This window comes from Musca autumnalis, unplaced genomic scaffold, assembly GCF_047663935.1.
Source record: "Musca autumnalis isolate F117 unplaced genomic scaffold, ASM4766393v1 scaffold_1, whole genome shotgun sequence".
In the NCBI taxonomy this organism is placed as follows: domain Eukaryota; kingdom Metazoa; phylum Arthropoda; class Insecta; order Diptera; family Muscidae; genus Musca; species Musca autumnalis.
The window spans coordinates 297,450,978-297,471,911 of record NW_027411644.1 but is presented as its reverse complement, the minus strand read 5'-3'; the positions used below and the strand labels follow the sequence as shown (position 1 = coordinate 297,471,911).

At 39.0% G+C, this 20,934-nt stretch overlaps 1 protein-coding gene across 2 annotated transcripts in view; it reads right to left on the bottom strand.

The window, feature by feature from the left end:
- Window positions 1-1,599: 1,599 nt before the first annotated feature.
- Tsp97E (Tetraspanin 97E) overlaps window positions 1,600-20,934 on the bottom strand; it is a 51,423-nt gene continuing 32,088 nt past the window's right edge. For both annotated transcript variants that reach the window (XR_012409176.1, XM_073961884.1), the window contains one exon: window positions 1,600-10,561. Coding sequence is in view for 1 of the 2 variants with exons in the window: in XM_073961884.1 (XP_073817985.1) it covers window positions 10,466-10,561 (96 nt within the window). In the remaining variant the exon portion in view is untranslated. The remainder of the gene's footprint in view (window positions 10,562-20,934) is intronic.

The following is a 20,934-nucleotide window of genomic DNA, read 5'->3' as shown; positions in this document are numbered from 1 at the left end:
CGATCAGTAAAGGAAGTAACTGATACCTTTAGGAAGGTCGAAGCAGAATCTGCGAAAGTGGGTCTGGCGGTAAACGGCGAAAAGACCAAATTGATGGTGTCGACGCGCAAAGCGTCCATAGAGCTCGGACCAACTGTGGAAGTTGGTACCTACAATTTTGAGGTAGTTAAAGACTTCGTCTACTCGGCACTGTCATAGACACAACAAACAACATCAGTTGTGAAATAAGAAGATGAATTGTATTGGCCAAAAGATGATACTATGGTTTAAATAAGCAATTTAAAAACAAAGCCACATCTCGTCAAACAAAAATAACACTATACAAAACGCTGATACTACCCGTGCTAATGTATGGCTCCGAAGCATGGGTACTTGCGCAAGCAGATAAGGCAGTGCTTGGTGTGTTTGAGAGGAAAATTCTTCGAAAGATCTACGGGCCGATTTGCGTTGACGGTGAATATCGACGTCGTATGAACCACGAGCTATATAAGCTATACAAAGACATGAATATAGTTAAACGTAACGAGATGCAACGATTGCGTTGGCTAGGCCATATCATGAGAATGAGCGATGATGAACCCGCTAAAAAGGCGTATGAATACATGCCACATGGCGGTGCACGCAGAATCGGCAGGCCTAAGCTTCGATGGAGCATACAAGTGGATGAAGAAATGAAAAGGCGCGGTATTCCAAAAAGTCAAGCGAAAAACAGAGAGGAATGGAGATCTTTTCTTAGTTCGGTCTATGGAACAAATGTTCTGTAATGGGCCAACTAAGTAAGTAACTAACCAAAAAATAGTTTTCGCCAAGTCATACAGATAGCACAACCGTTGTCAACATACTTTTCATTCATGATCATGATTTTCCTTTTAATTTGACCGATTTTTTCCGATAAGCAAAAATGAGTTACAGAAATCCAATACTGATTACCTATACGTTTCGATTTTTGCACTCCCTTTTTTCATTTTCTTCTCTCACTCTCAACTTTAAAGGCTATATTATCAGGTTAATATAATTATATTAAAAGGCTAATCGCCACATTAATCCACTCTAGAGCCTCAGATGTTTCTGTAACCCCTTCGTGTCCTGCCGAGGTACTAGTATTCACACTAACACCTTCGACTCACTGATTTGTTTCTGCAATTATTTTCTATGGATTAAGGAGCAAGATAAATTAAAAAGTGGCGTGCCGCCCAATTTTTCCTAGTTTGAATGAACTGCTACCTATGTATCCAAACGCACATACCTGAGGCGGAACATTACAAACTCGGCTTTAGCGACTTTTTCCTTCAGTTGTCACATAACAAAATAAGACGCCACGATTGGCCATGTTCATTTAGACTACAAAGTTTCAGAATTAAGTAGATATGTCTTCCCTCCCATGCACTCATTATTTGTTTGGAAAACCGAGTTATCCATGACTGCAATACCGCTCCTCTACTTTCCACAATCCGCCCGATAACATCCATCAATGCTTTCATGGCATATTTCTATTCAATATATTTCTATAGTATCTTTATATATTTAGTAATACATATATCGCAGGGTTTATATATTAAATTACCAATATTTATTTAATAAAATAAAACTAAATTTGTGTTTGTTTTGTTTTAGATGTTTTATTTTTTATTTCAATCACAGCACAGAATACAGAGATTATTTTCATGAAATTCAAAAGAAGGTGATGTGAAAAATAATGTTAAGAGTGGGAAATACAGAGTACATAAAGGAATAGATTTTAGGTATATAAGATCTGTGAGTTATGGAACAGAAACAGTAAAATATATTTTAGGTAGGCGAAAATTGATGTTTGGTTTGTGATATTCTAAATAGAAACTATACTAACAAGCTACATTTTTATTGTTGTTTTTTTTCTTTTTCAAATACAAAATCAATTTTTTTGTTCATTGGTTTACACATTTTCAACATTATCAATAACTTCAACTACATTTTTTTTTGGTTTCCTGGATTTTTGGGTTACAGTTTTCAAAGACATTGAAGTACATAGAAACAAATGTTTGATATAGGTAGGTTTTGCTGCAGGATTATGCAGAATTGTGTTGTATACATAGACATTTGTAAACATACATAGATAGATTTCTGTGATTTGTTTTGTTTGTTTATGGACATTTGTTAAATTTATATACTTTTGTAACTGTTGCTAAATTTCCATATACATATATAGTACACATAACCTCAAAATTTTATTGCAACATTATTTTTATTAATTTTTCAATTTAGTTTTAGTTTTTATATGGGCTTTGGGGGATAGGTGAGTAGATTGGTTAATGATTGTATTTTGTTTGTTTATCGAAAATGTTGAAGGTATCGTATTATCTTTGATTGGTTTTGTTATTATAGGAAATAATTTTGTTTAAAGTAGAGCTGTGTGTTTGTGGCACCAAAATGGCAACGACAAAATGCCACATCGATGATAAGAGCATGACAGAAAAAGAAATGCAAACATCCTAACAAGAGAATTAAATAAGTATTCCACAAGCACCCCAGAAGAGACAACTGAGACATGTCTCATATCAATGTGTGCACCCCGATTCATATTCAGGCCAATCATGAATAAAAGTTCCGTGCGGAATTTGTTCCCTTTCCCCAATTTCACATTTTTTTATTTCCATTTCCGATTCGGCGAGAGTATTCCAGTTTTCAAAATTTTCAAATATTGATTTTTAAAAGAATTTTACTTTTTAAATTTTTTTTTTCGTGTGGAAAAATCCGAAGTATTTAGTCATGATTGCCCTGATTAGCTCAATTATATGAGACCTACTGTTTTGGCCGAATACGAACGGCGTGTCTTAACATATACTTAGAATATGTTGCCAAAATTACACTGAGGGGTATTTTGCCTGACCGAACCCGGACATTCAGCGTGCAAGGTGAGATATTTAGAGTCGAAAAAATAATTAACAAGTGTCAGTAGGCATAAGTACACGTAATGCAAAACAACCTGTTGAATCGGAGGCAATTGAATCCTAAACTATAAAATGTATCCACAATATTTTGGTGTCCTTTCCCAGTAGCTAAATTAATCTGTACTCTTTTTCGACTTCGTGCCTAATTCTCGTCAAAACCTCAGAATATGCGTATCTAATCCCTGTCAAAACCTTACCTTACTGTGACCTCTTAGATTCTCTCGGACTTAATCCTTCTCCAAACCTTAGATGTGCCTGTAACCCTTTGATGTTCCTCCCACTTAATCCTTTCAAAAACATTAGATTTTCCTTCCCATGAACTTAGCGGTGTCTGTACCCTTTGGTTTCCTCGAGACTAATAATTGCCAGAACCTTAGAGGTTTTCGTATTTCTTTAGTGTCTTTCCAATGCCTCAGATTGTTCTGCAACCCTTTGCTGACATTGGGCTTAATCCTTCTCTCAAACCTAGAGTTGCCTGTGACCCTTTGGATTCCTCCCCCTTCATACATCTGAAAGCCATAGTGTCCATCCCAGAACCTTAGAAGTTTCTGTAAATCATTGATGTCCTCATGTCTAATCATTTCTAGAGCCTCAGAGGTGTCTCTATTCCTTTTGTGCCTTAGATGTTTCTGTAACATCATGGTGTCTTTCGGGCTTGACTCTCCTCTGAACCTTAGAGGTGTCTCTAACTCTAATCTATTCGAAAACCTTAAATTGTTCTTGTCTCGACTTCGAAGTGTCCGTAAACCTTTGGAGTTCCTCGTGTTTAATCCTTACAAGAAAACACTTTGAAGGAATTTAATGGTGCCCAAATTCCTTCATTGTTCTTGGTGTTTAATCCATCTCAGAGCCTAAATATTTTGGCGTGACTAATACTTGACAGGACCTTATATACATATATCTGTTACCCTCTGGTATCCCTTGCTGTTGTTGTTTTGTTGTTGAAGCTGGATAAAAACATACGCAGAAGCATAGGTTTGATGCTGGTTGACAGCCGGTGGCCGAAACACTATGGTTTCGGGTCAATCCGGTACGAAAGAACTATAGTGCTCAATTATTCCTATAATTTAGAGGTGTCATAAACACATTGGTGTTTTTCTCATTTAATCCATCCAAAAATAGTGTCCATAACCTTTTGTTACCGCTCATGTTTATTCTAACATGAACCTCAATGGCTTCCCTAACGCTTTGGTGACCGTAACCTCTGGGAGGCTTTGTTCTCACCGTGTATTACTCTCATAACTCTTGGGAAATCTTAAGGGTAGTGTTTTAATCATTTAAAGTATCTGTCCGCACCCCATGCGTATTCCTCTTATAATCTTTGGGGAAACCTTAGATAACTCGTTACTTAACATTCGCCCGCTTAATGGCATTATCAAGGTCCATGACCTTGGGTCTTACCTCGCTAAACCTTTGGGATCTCGTATTTTAATTCTCTAAAAAACGCAACCGTTGGATTCTTGCGCTTAACTGTTTGAGACAAGCCTTGTTTAATTTTTGGGAATCCTTAGGCATGTCGTGATGTATCCTTCTGAGTATTTATCTTTAGATAACGAATTACTTCTGCCTGCTTTAATGGCTTGTGTTGTTATCCTTAGGTCACTTCTTGCTTAAAATTTCATAAACCCTGGGCGCTTCGTTTTGTTGTTGTAGCAACATATAATGCTGGGTTGGCAGCCGTTGGCCGAAACACTATGGTTCTGGGTCAATCTGGTACATAAGAACCTGCTGCCGTGGGATTGGGCGCTTCGTTTTTGGATCTCATTATTTAACTTCATCGGAACCCGTAGGCACCTTCTGCCTAACCTCGGTCAACACTTCGAAAAACCCAGCCCTATTTTGTGTAACTCTCTTAAGAGTCCAGAAACCGTAAGTACCTCGTGACTTAACATTCGCCCGCTTAATGGCATTATCAAGTTCCAAGACCTTGGGTCTTACTTCGATAAACCTTTGGTATCGTCGTGTTTTAATTCTCCAAAAAACGTAACCTTTGGGTCACTTCTTGTTTAAAACTTCGGAAACCGTGGGTGTTTCGTGTTTGGATCTCATCATTTAACTTCATCGGAACCCGTAGGCACCTTCTGCCTAATCCCGTTCAACAGTTCGAAAAACTCAGGCCTATAGTGTGAAACTCTTTTAAGAGTCCAGAAACTGTAAGTACCTCTTGACTTAACATTCGCCCGCTTAATGGCATTATCAAGGTCCATGGATCTTACCCCGTTAAACCTTTGAGATAGTCGTGTTTTAATTCTCCAAAAAACGTAACCTTTGGATTCATGCGCTTAACTACTTGAGACGACCCCTGTTTAATACGAACATATACACACACCACAAACTGCCCTAAATTTTTAGGGGTCACATTCGACACTACATTCACGTCGTGCGCACACGCCACAGCTATCTGCGACAATTTGAAAAGTAGGAACAAGGTCCTCCAGTCCCTGGCCGGCAGCACTTGGGGTGCAGATAAAGAAACCTTGTTGGCCACGTATAACGCGATAGGTCGGTCTGTGGTAAGCTATGCGGCTCCAGTCTGGTCCCCGAGATTATGTGATTCGAACTGGAAAAAGATTCAAACTTGCCAGAATGCCGCCCTGAGAACAGCGACAGGGTGCCTCCTCAAATCTTCAGTGGACCATCTACATGAGGAGGCAAAGATTCTTCCAGTAAAGCAACACAATGAGATGCTTTCGTTGCAGTACCTGCTTGGATGTTACCGTGTGAGCCATCCCAATAACCATCTTGCGGGTAGACCCGACACATACAGGCAGATCAGGAAGGATATCCATGCTCTAGATGGAGAGGTCCAACGATATAGGAGAGAACCCCTAGATCCACAAGCGTATCTAGCAGGTTTAAATAGTATTCACGTGGATGCAGTTGCCAAGGCCTTAAGCAATTATAGTGTGAATAAAGTACTCGGAGTACATCCTCCATCTATCGCAGCTGAGGAGCGTCAGCTGCCGCGACAAACCAGAGTAGTTTTGGCTCAACTACGCTCGGGATATTGCAGTCGCCTAAATTCGTATTGGGCGGAAATCGATCGCGCCGTACAAGACATATGCCCAGTATGCGGCATGGGCCCGCACGACACACAACACCTTTTTACCTGCCCCGCCAAACCTGCCCATCTAACTCCAGTGGATCTGTGGCTACATCCCATCGAAGCAGCCACTTTTCTGGAACTGGAGATAGACCCAGAGCCAGATTGAACAGAGGAACGAACAAATAAACATAACAAAAACACTGTTACAACAACAACAACCCCTGTTTAATTTTCGGCAATCCTTAGGCACGTCGGGGGTATCTTTCTGAGTATTCATCTTTGGGTAAAGGGTTACTTCAGCCTTCTTTAATGGCTTGTGTTGTAACCCTTGGGTCACTTCTTGCTTAAAACTTCGGAAACCGTGGGTGCTTCGTGTTTGGATCTCATCAATTAACTTCATCGGAAACCTTAGGCACATTCTGCCTAACCTCGTTCAACACTTCGAAAAACCCAGCCCCATAGTGTGTAGCTCTTTGAAGAGTCCAGACACATGGGTCCGTCACTCTTAATGCTCCGTCATGTTCGTCATATTTAACCCCGTGAGGAATCCGTAACTCTTGGATCCTCGGGCTCAATCCTATGAGTCATTTGTATTATTTTGACCTTTTCTTTTAACTTCTTCGAAAATCATACGCCCTTTCTTTCTAACTGTTTGAAGTGTTCGTAGCCTTTGGTTTACACCTTGTTCAACTTTTCGGAAAAACCAGACTGGTCGTGTGTAGTCCTTTGAGGTGTTCGAAACCATTGTGTCCATCGTTTTAACCCTTTAAGGGATAAGTAAAGCTTAGGTCCCCTATGAAACATCTAAAAACAAAAGATCTCCTCGTCTAACTTCATCGAAAACCACGGACACCGTTCTGTCTAACCCTCAGAGGTGTTCGTAACATTTGGTTCACACTATGTTCGACACATTGGAAACTGGGCGATTGTGTTAACAGTTTCATGTCTCCAAAGAACTAGGACCCATCACTCTTAACCCTGTAAGGGTTCCATAACGGGTAGTTTAGAGTATGTAACACCTGCAAACTTTGGATCACATCATTAAACTGCTCGTTAAATAGCTCGTGGTTCATACGACGTCGGTATTCACCGTCAACGCATATTGGTCCATAAACCTTTTTTTCTCTCAAACACACCAAGTTCTGCCTCATCTGCTTTCGCAAGTACCCATGCTTCAGATCCATACATAAGTACGGGTAGTATCAGTGTCTGGTAGAGTGTAAGTTTTGTTTGACGAGAGGTGGTTTTACTTTTAAACTGTTTACTTAGACCAAAGTAGCATTTGTTGGCCAATATTATTCTTCTTTTGATTTTAAAACTGATGTTGTTCGTTTTATTTATGGCTGTGCCGATGTAAATAAAGTCATTTACTACCTCAAAATTGTAGTTCTGAACATCAACAGTTGGTCCGAGTCTACTGGACGTCTTGCGTGTTGATACCATAAACTTTGTCTTATCGCCGTTGACTGCCAGACCCACTTTAGCAGACTCTTTTTCAATATTCGCAAAGGTGGCTGTTACGAATCGAGTTGGTCGACCTATTATATCAATATCGTCTGCGTAGGCCAGTAACATTATATCCTTATTGTATATAGTGCTATTTTTATCTCTATCGGTATATACATTCGATTCTCGTATGACCTTTTCCAATAGAATGTTATATAGGTCACACGATAGGCTGTCACCTTGCCTAAAACCTCGTTTCGTTTCAAAAGGGTTCCGAGAGGTTCTTTCCTACTATAACAGCTGATCTTGTATTAGCTAATGTCATCCTGCATAATCGTATAAGTTTTGCAGGGATACCAAACTCAGACATGGCTTGAAACACCTTTGATCTAATTGGGCTGTCGAAGGCGGCTTTATAGTCGACGAACATGTGGTATGTGTCGATCTGTCTTTCGTGGGTCTTCTCCAGTATTTGGTGCAGTGTGAAGATTTGGTCAATTGTCGATTTACCAGGTCTAAAGCCGCATTGGTATGACCCGATTATGTTATTGACCATGGGTTTTAAACGTTCACACAGCACACTCGACAGCACTTTGTATGCGATTGGGAGCAGACTTATGCCTCTGTAGTTTGTACACACCGTCTTGTCTCCTTTCTTGTGTACGGGACATAGGAGGCTGAGGTTCAAATCGTTGGGTATGCTCTCTTCCTGCCAAATTTCGGTAATTAACTGATGCATACTCCTTATCATTTCGCCACCTGTCTTGAACAGTTCAGCTCCCATCAGCTCCTGCTGCTTTATTGTTTTTCAGCCGATTAATTGATGTCATGACCTCGCTTTGGCTAGGTGGAAGACATTCAACGTCGTCGTTTGCGATTGGTTCTGGTGTATCTTCATCGCCGCCCATATTCGATGCTAAGAGCTTCATGAAATGCTCCTTCCAGATCCTCAGTACGCTATCTGTATCAGTTACCAGATTCCCTTCATGATCTTTGCAGGAAAATGTGCCTGCACCATACCCTTCAGTGTGTTGTTTTACACTCTGGTAAAATTTTCGGACTTCATTCTGACTTCTGAACATCTCGAGTTTCTCACGCTCACGTTTTTCTTGCTCTTTCTTTTTTCTTCTGAAAATACGCTTCTCCTCTTCTCCCGATATTTTTCTTTCGTGCTTCGTGTTGCTACTGAATGCAGGGTTGCTCTGTATGCCGCGTTCTTTCCTTCAGTAGCCTTACGGCACTCCTGATCGTACCATAGATTTTTAGGTGGTGGTTTTTGGTACCCAAGCTCTGATTTTGCGGCAGTTTGAAGTGAATGGGCTATTCTTTGCCACCGCGCTTCCACATTATCGGGACAAGCAGTTCCGTCTTCCAGCATGTGAGTCAGTTCAGCGGAATAGGCTTGTGATATCTGTTGTGTTTGCAGCTTCTCGACATCCAGCTTCCGTCCTGTGTTAGATCGCACTTTTGCCGCAACATTAAGGCCAGTGCGTACCTTTGCTGCTACAAGGAAATGGTCCGAATCGATGTTCGCTCCTCGAATCGATCGGACATCTAAAACACTGGACGAGTGTCTTCCGTCTATCACAACATGATCAATCTGGTTTCTTGTTTTCCCATCTATACATATGTATGTATAAACAAGTACCGTCCATTACGCGGTTTTAGCACATCCAATAGTCAACTACGACTAATAGTCGTCCACGATTAATAGTCGACTACGAATAATAATAGATTATGACTAATGTTCGACTACGAATAATAGTTGACACCGTCTTTCGAAAGTCGATTAAGAATAATCGATTATCCGGTTTTCGCACAGTCAATAGCCGACTACGACTTTAAGAAATTTTGCGGCTAATAATCGAATAATCGATTAACCGAAATCGATTTTACGTATCCCTACTCACTACCATGTTTTTGCCGCTGCAAAATCGATCAGCCTCATTCCGTTGTCGGATGTTTTCTCATGAAGGCTGAACTTTCCGATCGTGGGACCAAAGATATTTTCTCTCCCAATTTTAGCATTAAAATCTCCTAGAACAATCTTAATGTCATGGCCAGGGCAGCGGTCATATGCTCTCTCTAGGCGCTAGTAGAATATATCCTTGGTCTGTTCATCTTTCTCTCCGGTCGGGGCATGGGCGCAGGTGAGACTGATGTTAAAAAACTTTGCTTTTATTCGGATTGTGAAAGTCTGGGGCACGGAAAATTCCTCTTGGGGAAGAAAGGCTTTAGTGAATTCTTAAACAGAATAGTTTTATGTGTTTCATTGTGGTATAGGATAAAAAATCGGCATTTAAGAACAAGCCTTAATAAGTGTTATAATGACATTATTTGAACAGAGTTAACATTTAATTGAATTTAAATTGATTTGCAGTAAAAAGTCCGCACTTTCTAATACATCAACACCAAATAATACATTTACATTTCTTTTTACAATGTTTATATATTTTGTTTTATACAATTTGCAATCAATCTTGATAATTACAAAACTAAAGAAATTATTAATAATGACTGAAATTTCTTTCTAAGTTTGTTCAGGTTCTTCTTGTTTTACATTTAAAAATAGCACTACATTAAAATAATCTCAAAATAAAATATTTGGTTGCATTCTTGGGTCTACAAAACAAAATTGTACACCGACTGTATATGACTATGACTTCATTGAAATGTTTAAATAATATTTAAATAAAATGTGTACACGATTGTTGTTCTTAATGCAAATAAAATCAATGTAAAAAACAACGAAAAAGAACAAAATCAGCCTTCGTCCCATTTTGACTAATAAAATATGATATGCTTAAAATAAATACATATATAAAAAAATAATTATAAAATCATATACAATAAAAGAATCTAAGACGTTTAACATGATTGTTGTAATAATAATAGTTGCCTAATTTTCTTGCATTTGTTTAATTTTATTTTCTATTTAAGAATGAAAAATTTGGATATCTTAACATAATTTGTTCGAAAATAGGAGATTCCACTAGTTAAAGATGTTTAGCTAGGCGTTTTTTTTTTTTTTTTTTGTTAATATTTATTAATAAATATAGTTATGGGGAAAGACTGCACGTGCTGGCAAATAATCAGGATCACTTTGATTGCGATAACGACGGGCTAAGAATACAGCAAGTACCTGGAAAAGATAATAAAGGTTCAACAATTAATAAATATTACAATACAAATATTTTATTTTTAAATAACAAAAATGTAAATCGAATTATACGTAAAAAATAAAAATTAATTAAAAATAAATTAAATAATGTAAATGTTTTTTTTAACGTTAACAAAAAATAAAAACAACATATATACAAAAAACTATATAATTGTGCCACAAACATCCCAGAGAGCATGGGAAACAAAAAAAAACTAAATATATGTAAAAGCTTTGTTAATTACAGATAAGAAAAAATTAAAATTTTAAAATTAAACAAATAACTTTCACATCTTTTCCATAAATTGTTGTTGTTCGCTGAAGCATTTGTTTGGAAAGATTATGGGGTTTAAGATTTTTTCATAGCCTATCTGGTCTGATAATTTAGAATATATTTGCGTACGGACTTTATGTGTGTCGTGAGCTTCCCGGAAACCATGTTGATGTGAAGCATGGTGGAAATGCTGTTTCACTGTTGGAAGAAATAGGAATTCTGAAAACTTTGCTACAACTTCTTTAAAATACCATCTTAAAAAAAGGGCTTTGTATGGTTTAGACTTGAAGATAATTCTCTCAACTTCACTGGATGTGAAGGAGGTGGCCTGCAAATCACGTTTAAGTGACTTGCATCTCCGAATTACAGCTTGCCTGGATCTGATCTGCAAGGATGGCACACCTTATGACATCTCATAAATTCATAGAAGGCAAATTATGTGACTGGTTTCGCTGTTAGTTAGCAGCTCATCAATAAACATCTCAAGCCCTTTAAATCACAGACTGTATCATACCAGCAATGCTGCATAATGCCACTGATTCCACATCTGGAATCATATTTTTAGGGCTTGTTTGTGTTTATCATATATTCCGGTTCTATGAAGAGAAGTCACTGTGATTTACATCCCTAAAGCGGGAAAGTCAAGTCACACACTTCCAAAGGACTCTTCGTTTCTATTAAAATCCCTAGAAAGTCTGCTGGACCTTGGTATAAGGGCCAGGCTTGCGAACGCTGACGTAAGCTCTGCCCAAGATGCCTATATTAATGGTAAATCGGTGGAAACAGCACTGAAGAAAGTCGTAATTTTCATCGAGAGGAATATGGAGGCAGCATTTCTCGACATAGAAGGTGCCTTTAATAACGTCAGACTTGAATCCATCCATAACTCTCTCATAAACTTAGGTATTTTCTGCACACTCATCAATTGGATTGATCGAATGCTCAGCAACCGAATAATCAACTCAAGCATCGGTGGGAGTTCCATTCGGTAATATGTCACAAGGGGTACACCTCAAGGTGGTGTCTTATCGCAGCTACTGTGGCACCTAGTGGTAAACGAAATGCTTAAGGAATTTGATAAACTACGAATTAAAACAATCGTTTAAGCTGACGATGTCCTCATCATGTTTCCACAAACTTTGTCAGAACTTATGAAAGGAACTGTAGTCAAATTATTGAGAAGGCTGAGTTGGTTTTGTTCACAAACAAGAAAAAAGTCAGACCATTTACCCTACAGGCACCATCCTGGACCATCGATTAACACGGAAAAGGAATGTCGAGGAACGTGACAATAGAGAGGTAAAATAACTCTTTACTCCAGCAAGAACTCCATTGACAAGAGTTGGGGACTGATACCAAAGGTCATCCACTGGATTTTTGCGACCATTGTATGCCCAATTCGTTGCTCTAAGATGGAATCAGGCACGGGAGCAGGTGTCTACAGCAATTCACTCAACTTACGACGCTCCTTCAAGCTGAACGAAATTTGTAGTGTCTTCCAAGCCAAAGTCTTTGCGGCCTGCAAAGACGCAGAACTGATAAGGAATATGAGAGGGGTCATAGTTGCACCGGTGACTATTTACGTCGATAGTCAAGCGGCCCTTAAATCACTCAGGTCCCACTCCATCAAGTCTTCGGCGGTTCTAGAAAATATGAATGCTTTGGAGGCCCTAAAATCAATCCACCAAATACCCACACTACCTAAACCTACATACCCTAATAATTATAATCAAATTATCTAAGCTTTATACATACTGTGTCTGTCCACTATGACTATCTTTTCCGTAAATTTGGTCTCTCTCTTTCAGCACACTACCAGGATGAACACAATGCACCATAAGGTCTCTGAGTGGAGCGGCTGTCTATTATGACAGCCGCTGTTCCTTAACCTAATCAGACATGTCGGCTGTGAGAGTGTGCCTTCTCTGTCATTGAACTTTTGATTTCTCAATCTGCATAGCTTCCAATACAAACGCTTTTTAGCACAGCCATTGGAGGTTATGTGTTTGACTTTGAAAGCCAACACGTCATGACACTTCATCAGTTAGGGCGAAAATCATTTAATGGTATTTTTTTTATTAATTTTTCTCGTTTGAGTTGAGATGGATGATCGAATATTTTTCATTGCAAAAAATCTTCGATAATCCAATGAAAATTTTCGATCATCCAGCTCAACTCCAACAAGAAAAATTAGTAAAAACAATTAAAAAAGTATCAGTCGGCTTTGCCGACAGTGATATACCTTCAGCCTGTGTATATTGAAACAATTTTTTTCCCCAAAAAATGTATGTATTTAGGGGGTTTTAAGAATTTTAAGCGTTTGAACCGACAAAAATGTTGATTAGGATTAAAGATCAAAAGTTTTGCGGAGGAGATACTAAAAGGAATGGATCGACATTGATCATTATGGAAGTGGATCTCCAGCCACTACATATGGTACCTATGGGTTTTTACACCCTTCGGGCTGTTTTCTCAAGAAGTATGGACTTGCCCCTGAAAAAAACTTTTACCATCGTAATTGAGGCGGCGAATGCAAGTTGCTTCAACAAAAATAAAAGTGATTCGATATCAGGTCTTAAAGTGAACTTATCCTAAATTTTGTGTGGGAGGTACCGGATGGAGTAGACAAATATAGTCCATATTTGAACCTGATCTATATCAGGAAGATATATTAGGATGTGCAAAGTATGGACCAAATCAGTTACTCCCTTCAAGAGCTATCGTGCGCACAAATTTTCCGAACATTTTCGAACTTTTGTGTGGGAGGTTCCGGAAGGAGTGGACCGATGTAGCCCATCTTCGAACTTAAACTAAGTTTGGGCAAAATATTATGAAAGCCAAAATTTGAACCGAATCGGTTCATCCGTTCGAGAGTTATCGTGCGCTCCAGCCAGACAGACAGACGGGCGGACATTGCTCAATCGACTCCAAATTGTCTGAAACACATTTCGTCCACACATACTTGGGGTCTAAAATCATTATTTCGATGAGGCACATTTTGCCCGTATGAAAGTGTATATACCCTCGTTAGCATAAATGCTGAGGGTATAATTAACATTAAAATTATCTTCGCCCAAACAGGCAAAATTTCATATAGCACCGTCCGACAGCCAAAATTACACATGAACCGGACTATATACGTCTGCGACTGTAGGAAAAATGGAGTAAAATGGCACTTATGATTTTTCGTATTCTAATCAAGTTGATTTTTTAAACGATATTCAAATTTCAAAAGACAAAAGTTTGTTGTTGGTGTCATATTAAATAATTTTCATTTGTTGCATTCAAGGATAACAAGGACATCAAAATTGTCCTTGAAAAAATAAATACCAAAAAATCCTTTGCAATTTTTTTCACAAAAATATATGTTAACATCCTTTATATAGCGCAACACTTCCCGGAATTTCAATATCCTAGCTTTGTAAGTTATTTCTTAATAAACATTTACATGATATTCTCCAAAGAAAACAAAACATTTTAGTCTCAATTTACATTAGGCGAGTTTACTTGCGGCAATTGTCAGTTTGATGGAGAGAGAGGTGAGGTATATGGTAACCCTTCGCCTCTCAACACCCTCTCTCGGAATATTTTGCGGATTTCGACTTTATGAGGGTAAGAACATTTTTTTCTTACAAATTTGATATCTCAAGAAAATAACTTTAAGTTTGAATCTGAAATACGCTCCAAACGTGCTCCACAAAATTTAGCTTTAACACTTAACACCAACACTTACCAGTTTACTACCATGTTGTTATGAAAGATCGTTCAAAGTGCCAACATATTCAACATTAACGATAAAAAATAAATATCGCAGTATTTTAAATGGTGGGTAACGTGGGGGATGAATGATACCAAGCAACGGTCTTGACCGGCTTTAACATGGCAAAGCCCAGGATTTATCTTGGTCCCTCTTTCATCTCAAGTGGACACTGACCTCCCCGTGGTGTCACCTGGGGAACTGCCTTCAACACTCGTTAAAGGTAGTAAGCTAACATGTGCCGCGCGTTCACCCATAAGAACGTTAAAAACTTGGGTTTGGGCGTCGGGTTAGTAACCCTCCCCTAGAAAAAACATCCTACTATGAAAAAAACAAAGAAAATGGAGAAAAACAAACCCCTCTAAAGTTGACGAACCCCGCAAACGTTTTAAGGACCATGATCTGCGAATCTGCACCTGGAATGTTCGCACTCTTTATAGAGAAGGTGCAGTCTTCGCATTGGCGGACGTACTTGAAAAGTACAAGGCCGATATTACTGCCATACAGGAAATACGATGGATTGGTAAAGGCGTCACAACAACACCTAAAGGTGACGCACTGTATTATAGCTGCCATGACGTAAAGCATGAGTTTGGTTGCGGATTCGTAGTTAGTCGGAGACTAAAACATCTGGTATCCAGCTTCACCCCAGTGAATGAAAGACTTGCTGCAATTCGAATAAAAGCTAAATTCTTCAACATCAGCTTTATTTGTGCTCATGCTCCCACTGAAGAAAAGGACGAACAGACCAAAGATATATTTTACGAGCGCTTAGAAGAAACATATGACCGTTGCCCTGCCCATGACATTAAAATCATTCTAGGCGATTTTAATGCCAAAATTGGAAAGGAGCATATCTTTGGCCCAACAGTCGGGAAATTCAGCCTCCACAGTGAAACATCTGACAATGGTATGAGGCTGATAGACTTTGCAGCTGCAAAACACATGGTAGTTAGCAGTACCAGATTTAATCACCTCGATATTCATAAGGGCACCTGGCTGTCTCCAGATCAAAGAACAAGTAATCAAATTGATCATGTAATAGATGGAAGACATTCATCCAGCGTGTTGGATGTACGATCGTTCCGAGGCGCAAACATTGATTCGGACCACTACCTTGTTGCAGCAAAGGTACGTACCCGTCTAAACGTTGCAAATAAAGCACGAACAGACTAAACGCGGAAGTTGGACATCGATAGGCTGCAAACACAACAGATAGCCACAGCATATTCTACTCAACTAGCCCAATTGCTTAACGCGAGCACTCCTTGTCCCGATAACATAACAACACAATGGCAACATATTGCCCACTCCATGCAAACAGCCGCAAAATCCATACTTGGATTCCAGAGACCTCCACAAAGGAATTCATGGTATGACCAGGAGTGTCGTGCTGCTACCGAAGAGAAAAATGCGGCATATAGGGCTACTTTACAATCAGTAGCAACGCGTAGCGCACGAGAGAGATATCGGGAGAAAAGGAGAGAAGAGAAACGTCTTTTCCGCAAGAAAAAAAGAGAAATGGAAAAGCGGGAGTGTGAAAAAATCGAGATGTACAGGAGCCAGAATGAAGTCCGAAAATTCTACCAAAGAGTGAAACATCAAACAGATGGCTTTGGTACAGGCACATCCTCCTGTAGAGACCAGCAAGGTAATCTGGTAACAGATACAGATAGCGTGCTCAGGATATGGAAGGAACATTTCTCCAATCTGCTGGTATCCAATAGTAGCGAAGACGATGATACCACAGATCCAATCCCAGGAGATGGTATAGAATGTATACCGCCCGGCCAAGAGAAGGTAAAAACAGCAATCAACCGGCTGAAGAATAATAAAGCAGCAGGAGCCGATGGCTTACCAGCCGAGCTGTTTAAAACCGGAGGCGACGCGCTGATAAGGTGTATGCATCAGCTAGTTAGCACCATCTGGCAGGAAGAACGCGTACCCGACGATTGGAACCTGAGCATCCTAAGGAGATAAGACTGTATGCTCAAACTATAGGGACATAAGTCTTCTCCCTATTGCCTATAAGATAGTGTCAGGGATATTGTGCGAACGACTAAAGCCAATGGTCAACGAAATAATTGGACCATACCAATGTGGCTTTAGACCTGGCAAGTCCACCATTGACCTGATATTTACCCTGCGGCAAATCCTAGAGAAGACCCAAGAGATGCAGATCGACATATTTCACCTTTTTGTCGATTATAAAGCAGCATTCGACAGTCCCCTCCGATCAAAGGTATTCCACGCAATGTCTGAATTTGGTATCCCCGCAAAGCTCATCCGGCTTTGTAAGATGACTTTAACTGATACTAGGTCCTCAGTTAAAATTGGAAAGAACCTCTCCGAAGAATTTTGTACCAAAAGAGGTTTCAGACAAGGAGACAGCCTTTCGTGTGACCTATTCAACATTTTGCTGGAAAAGGTAATACGAGATGCAAATGTCAAAAGAAATGGCACAATTTACACCAATAGCCACATGTTACTTGCCTATGCTGATGACATAGACATCATGGGACGATCAGTAAAGGAAGTAACTAATACCTTTAGGAAGGTCGAAGCAGAATCTGCGAAAGTGGGTCTGGCGGTAAACGGCGAAAAGACCTAATTGATGGTGTCGACGCGCAAAGCGTCCATAGAGCTCGGACCAGCTGTAGAAGTTAGTACCTACAATTTTGAGGTAGTTAAAGACTTCGTCTACCTCGGCACTGCCATAAACACAACAAACATCATCAGTTGTGAAATAAGAAGAATTGTATTGGCCAACAGATGCTAATATGGTCTAAGTGAGCAATTTAAAAACAAAGCCACATCTCGTCAAACAAAAATAACACTATACAAAACGCTGATACTACCCGTGCTAATGTATGGCTCCGAAGCATGGGTACTTGCGCAAGCAGATAAGGCAGTGCTTGGTGTGTTTGAGAGGAAAATTCTTCGAAAGATCTACGGGCCGATTTGCGTTGACGGTGAATATCGACGTCGTATGAACCACGAGCTATATAAGCTACACAAAGACATGAATATAGTTAAACGTATCGAGATGCAACGATTGCGTTGGCTAGGCCATATCATGAGAATGAGCGATGATGAACCCGCTAAAAAGGCGTATGAATACATGCCCCATGGCGGTGCACGCAGAATCGGCAGGCCTAAGCTTCGATGGAGCAAACAAGTGGATGAAGAAATGGAAAGGCGCGGTATTCCATAAAGTCAAGCGAAAAACAGAGAGGAATGGAGATCTTTTATTAGTTCGGTCTATGGAACAAATGTTCTGTAATGTGCCAACCAGGGCTTCGGAGTCGGAGTTGCTGGAGTCGGAGCCGGAGTCGTGAAAAAAAGCTCGACTCCGACTCCGGGCAATAATCTGTTCTACATTTATCAAAAGTTGTCAAATCAATTTAATTTATTTAAATGATCATAGATTAGAAAAACTCTTAATCTCCATTTTGACTACAAAATGCATATCGGAAGCATTTTTGGGTCAATTGATTGGAATAATGTTTGCATGCTCCAAATATACTTGGGTAAGATCTTTTAGAAGATTTACAGGTCATTTTAAGGAAGACTCACTGGTCTTCTCTTGTTTTTTATTAGAAGTCATTTATGTCTGCTGTAAAAGAACCTGTTGGATTTCTATGAAAGACCTTGTAGTACTTTAAGGGAAATCATAATAAAGACTTACCACGGTGACCCTTAACCAAATTTAAATGGAAGGAGCTTACACCTGAGAAGATTTCGCGGATTCTGAAACTGCAATAGGCGGAGGGCTTTTTAAATAAATCGCGGCCAAACTTCACACTTATAGGGGTTTTTAAATTTTCACGATTTTGCTTGAAAACCGCAAGTCCTATGGAAATGATGTAAAGAAAATGTTGTAGCAGTGAAAATTTTCTCTGCACTGACTGTATCGCCTATTTATAAAACTATGTCATGACTACATTTTACCAACTTAAACTTATATATAAAAATGGTAGAACCTAGGAAATTATTGCAAGAGTCAGTATTGTAGAGAATTTCCACAGTTATATGATTTTCCCATTTCGATAAGACTTGCCGTTCCCAAGCAAAATGGTGAAAACCTAATAATAAAAACCTAAAAATGTGACCTAAACTTCTATATCTGAAAAATGGTAAAACCTTCGAAGTTGTAAAGGTCAATCCTCTAGTGAATTTTTGCAGAAACAATATTTTCTTTAGCCCTATTTCGATAGGACTCACCGTTTTCAAGCAAAATCGCGTAAACATAAAAAAACCCTAAAAGTGTGACCTTCAAGTAACCTTAACCACGAAAGTGTATGTTAAGGGGAAATAGGCTAGTTTGGTCTTCTATCACGATGCGGTGTTAAAATATCGTTAATTTTCCATAACTCAAAAAATTACAAAGAGAGTTACCGGACAGTAATTATGGTAATTTGATATTTCGAGTCTCATTGGGTACATAAATCAAATTCGGAAAATTGTAAATATACTCGTATGTTGGTGTTTAGGTAGAGAAGCCTTGTAACGATACCGTCCGATTGCAGTTGCTTTGAAGGCGTTTGCTACATGTTCTGAAGTTTGAAGTATACTGAAGTGCTTGTTACTTTGTATTCTGTATTGTCAACGAAAAAAAAAACGAACAACTATGTTTTGGTATCCTCCCAATGTACTCGTAATGAATCTTGAAAGTTCAAACTGAAATGACTGTAATGTGTGAATTTTATTTTATCTATTTTCGGAGTCGACTCCGGAGTTGGAGTCGGAGTCGAGAAAAAAATTGGATTGGAGTCGGAGTCTGCCCAAAAATGGCTCGACTCCGAAGCCTTGGTGCCAACTAAGTAAGTAAGGATCAGACTATTCCGATGCCTGAAAGCATTCGGGCATGGAAATAGCATTAGAAGGACATTTATTTCACAAATATGCCCAACTTTTTGGCGATTTTTGACTCAAGCTTACCGAAAAGTGTATTTAAAAAAAATGAATTATGTTCTAATATATTTTTATCAGTCCACAATATGCTCTGCCACAATGATTGTGGGGGTGTAGATAATTGTTATTGAAAATCTAGCTATGCCTTATCAACCGAGTGGAAATGCAAAATATGACTTCAAATTAATTTTTTCCAATGTCTAAGGGTTGGGTGCCACCGTGGTGCAATGGGATCGATTCCCCGGCCAGGTAACATCAAAAATGTTCAACGGTGGCAAAATACCACTCAGTAATGTTGACGACATTTCCTGAGTATTTCAGTCATGTAAAACTTCTCTACAAGTGGTGTCTTAAGACACGCCGTTCGGACTCGGCGATAAACAGTAGGTCCCACATAATTGAGCTAAGGTGAATCGGGGTGCACTCATTGATAAGAGGGAAGTCTCCCTTGTTCCATCTGGGATGTTTGTGGAACAATTATTATAATGTCTAGGGGTTCTGCTCTATTTACCGTAGAGCAACTTCTGTAATTTCATACTTTCTGCCTAGATCGTACATATTTACAGCGTTTTCAGTATTTTGATATTTATATTTATTTTATTTATCTAATCATTAGCAAAATTTATCACCGAAATTATTAATTTAAAACCTATGACTTTCAAGTTCATTTTTATTTAAATGTTAATAATTTAGCTAAAACAATTAATTATGGTACCAAAAGGTACATTTAAGTACCAAAAGTAACATAATTATACTTGTCAAAATACTTATGCAGTTTTGGTTATGCCTCCCTTTTCAAACATTCGTCTACCTAGTCACTAGACAGCGGAATTTTATGCAACCCCTATTTTTGGTCCGATTCATATCAAATATTGGGACTGGGCATATTTTTGGCTTCTGATTAAATTGCAATCGAATCATATGACATATGCAAAATTATGCAAAAGGCATAAATTTTTGCATATTTTTTATGCATCAAATGTTTCAATAATAGGTACAAAAATGTTTGTATGTACAATTTTTCTGTTTAAAATTCGTTTCAGACAAGTCAATAAAATAGAGATATATGGAGACGTGGACCCATATCGAGAAGTTTCAGGTGGAAAGTTTTATCCCCCAAAATTTCAGCCATTTCGGAGGGATATTGAGGCCACAACCTTAAAAATACCAGAAATCCGGAGGTACCTTTCTATGGGGGCTATATGAAGACGTGAACCTATACCAACAAATTTCAGGTGGAAAGTTTTATAACCCCCAAGGGTGAGTAAATACCAAATATCAGTCATTTCGGTGGGATATTTAGGCTACAACATTGAAATTGCGAAAATCGGGAGGTACCGTTCTATTGGGCTGTATGAAGACGTGGACTTATTGCGTAGGATTCCGCTGTCTATTAATCACATATAACAC